Consider the following 399-nt stretch of genomic DNA (forward strand, 5'->3'; position numbering starts at 1 on the left):
GTTTCTAGTATTTTTTGTATATATATGTGAATGGTGTTGATCTAACTATGTTTGTGTGTGTAGGGCTTCAGAGATGTGGTAAGAGCTGCAGGCTTAGATGGACTAATTATCTTAGACCTGATATTAAAAGGGGAAAGTTTAGTTTGCAAGAAGAACAAACCATCATTCAACTTCATGCCCTATTAGGGAACAGGTTTGCCTAATTTCTTTATCATCAAGTCATGTTTCTATGCTTCTATGAAACTCATTTAATTTGCTTAATCATTAATCAATCTTCAAGTTTTTAGTACTTTACATTATTTATTTCTTTATTTTATTTTTATTTTTTTCATTTTTCGGTGCAAAGGTATCATCCTCATTAGAGATATATAATATAATATAATAATCAAAATTAAACCC

The 399-nt window shown here is 29.1% G+C and overlaps 1 protein-coding gene across 1 annotated transcript in view; it reads left to right on the plus strand.

Annotated features, from left to right (window-relative positions):
- The window catches only part of LOC107624275 (transcription factor MYB34), a 5,091-nt gene that overhangs the window by 1,850 nt on the left and 2,842 nt on the right, over positions 1 to 399 (plus strand). The window contains exon 2 of the mRNA XM_016326764.2: positions 64 to 193. Within this exon, the coding sequence (XP_016182250.1) occupies positions 64 to 193 (130 nt within the window). The remainder of the gene's footprint in view (positions 1 to 63; positions 194 to 399) is intronic.

Source organism: Arachis ipaensis, chromosome B10 (genome assembly GCF_000816755.2).
Source record: "Arachis ipaensis cultivar K30076 chromosome B10, Araip1.1, whole genome shotgun sequence".
Classification (NCBI taxonomy): Eukaryota; Viridiplantae; Streptophyta; class Magnoliopsida; order Fabales; family Fabaceae; genus Arachis; species Arachis ipaensis.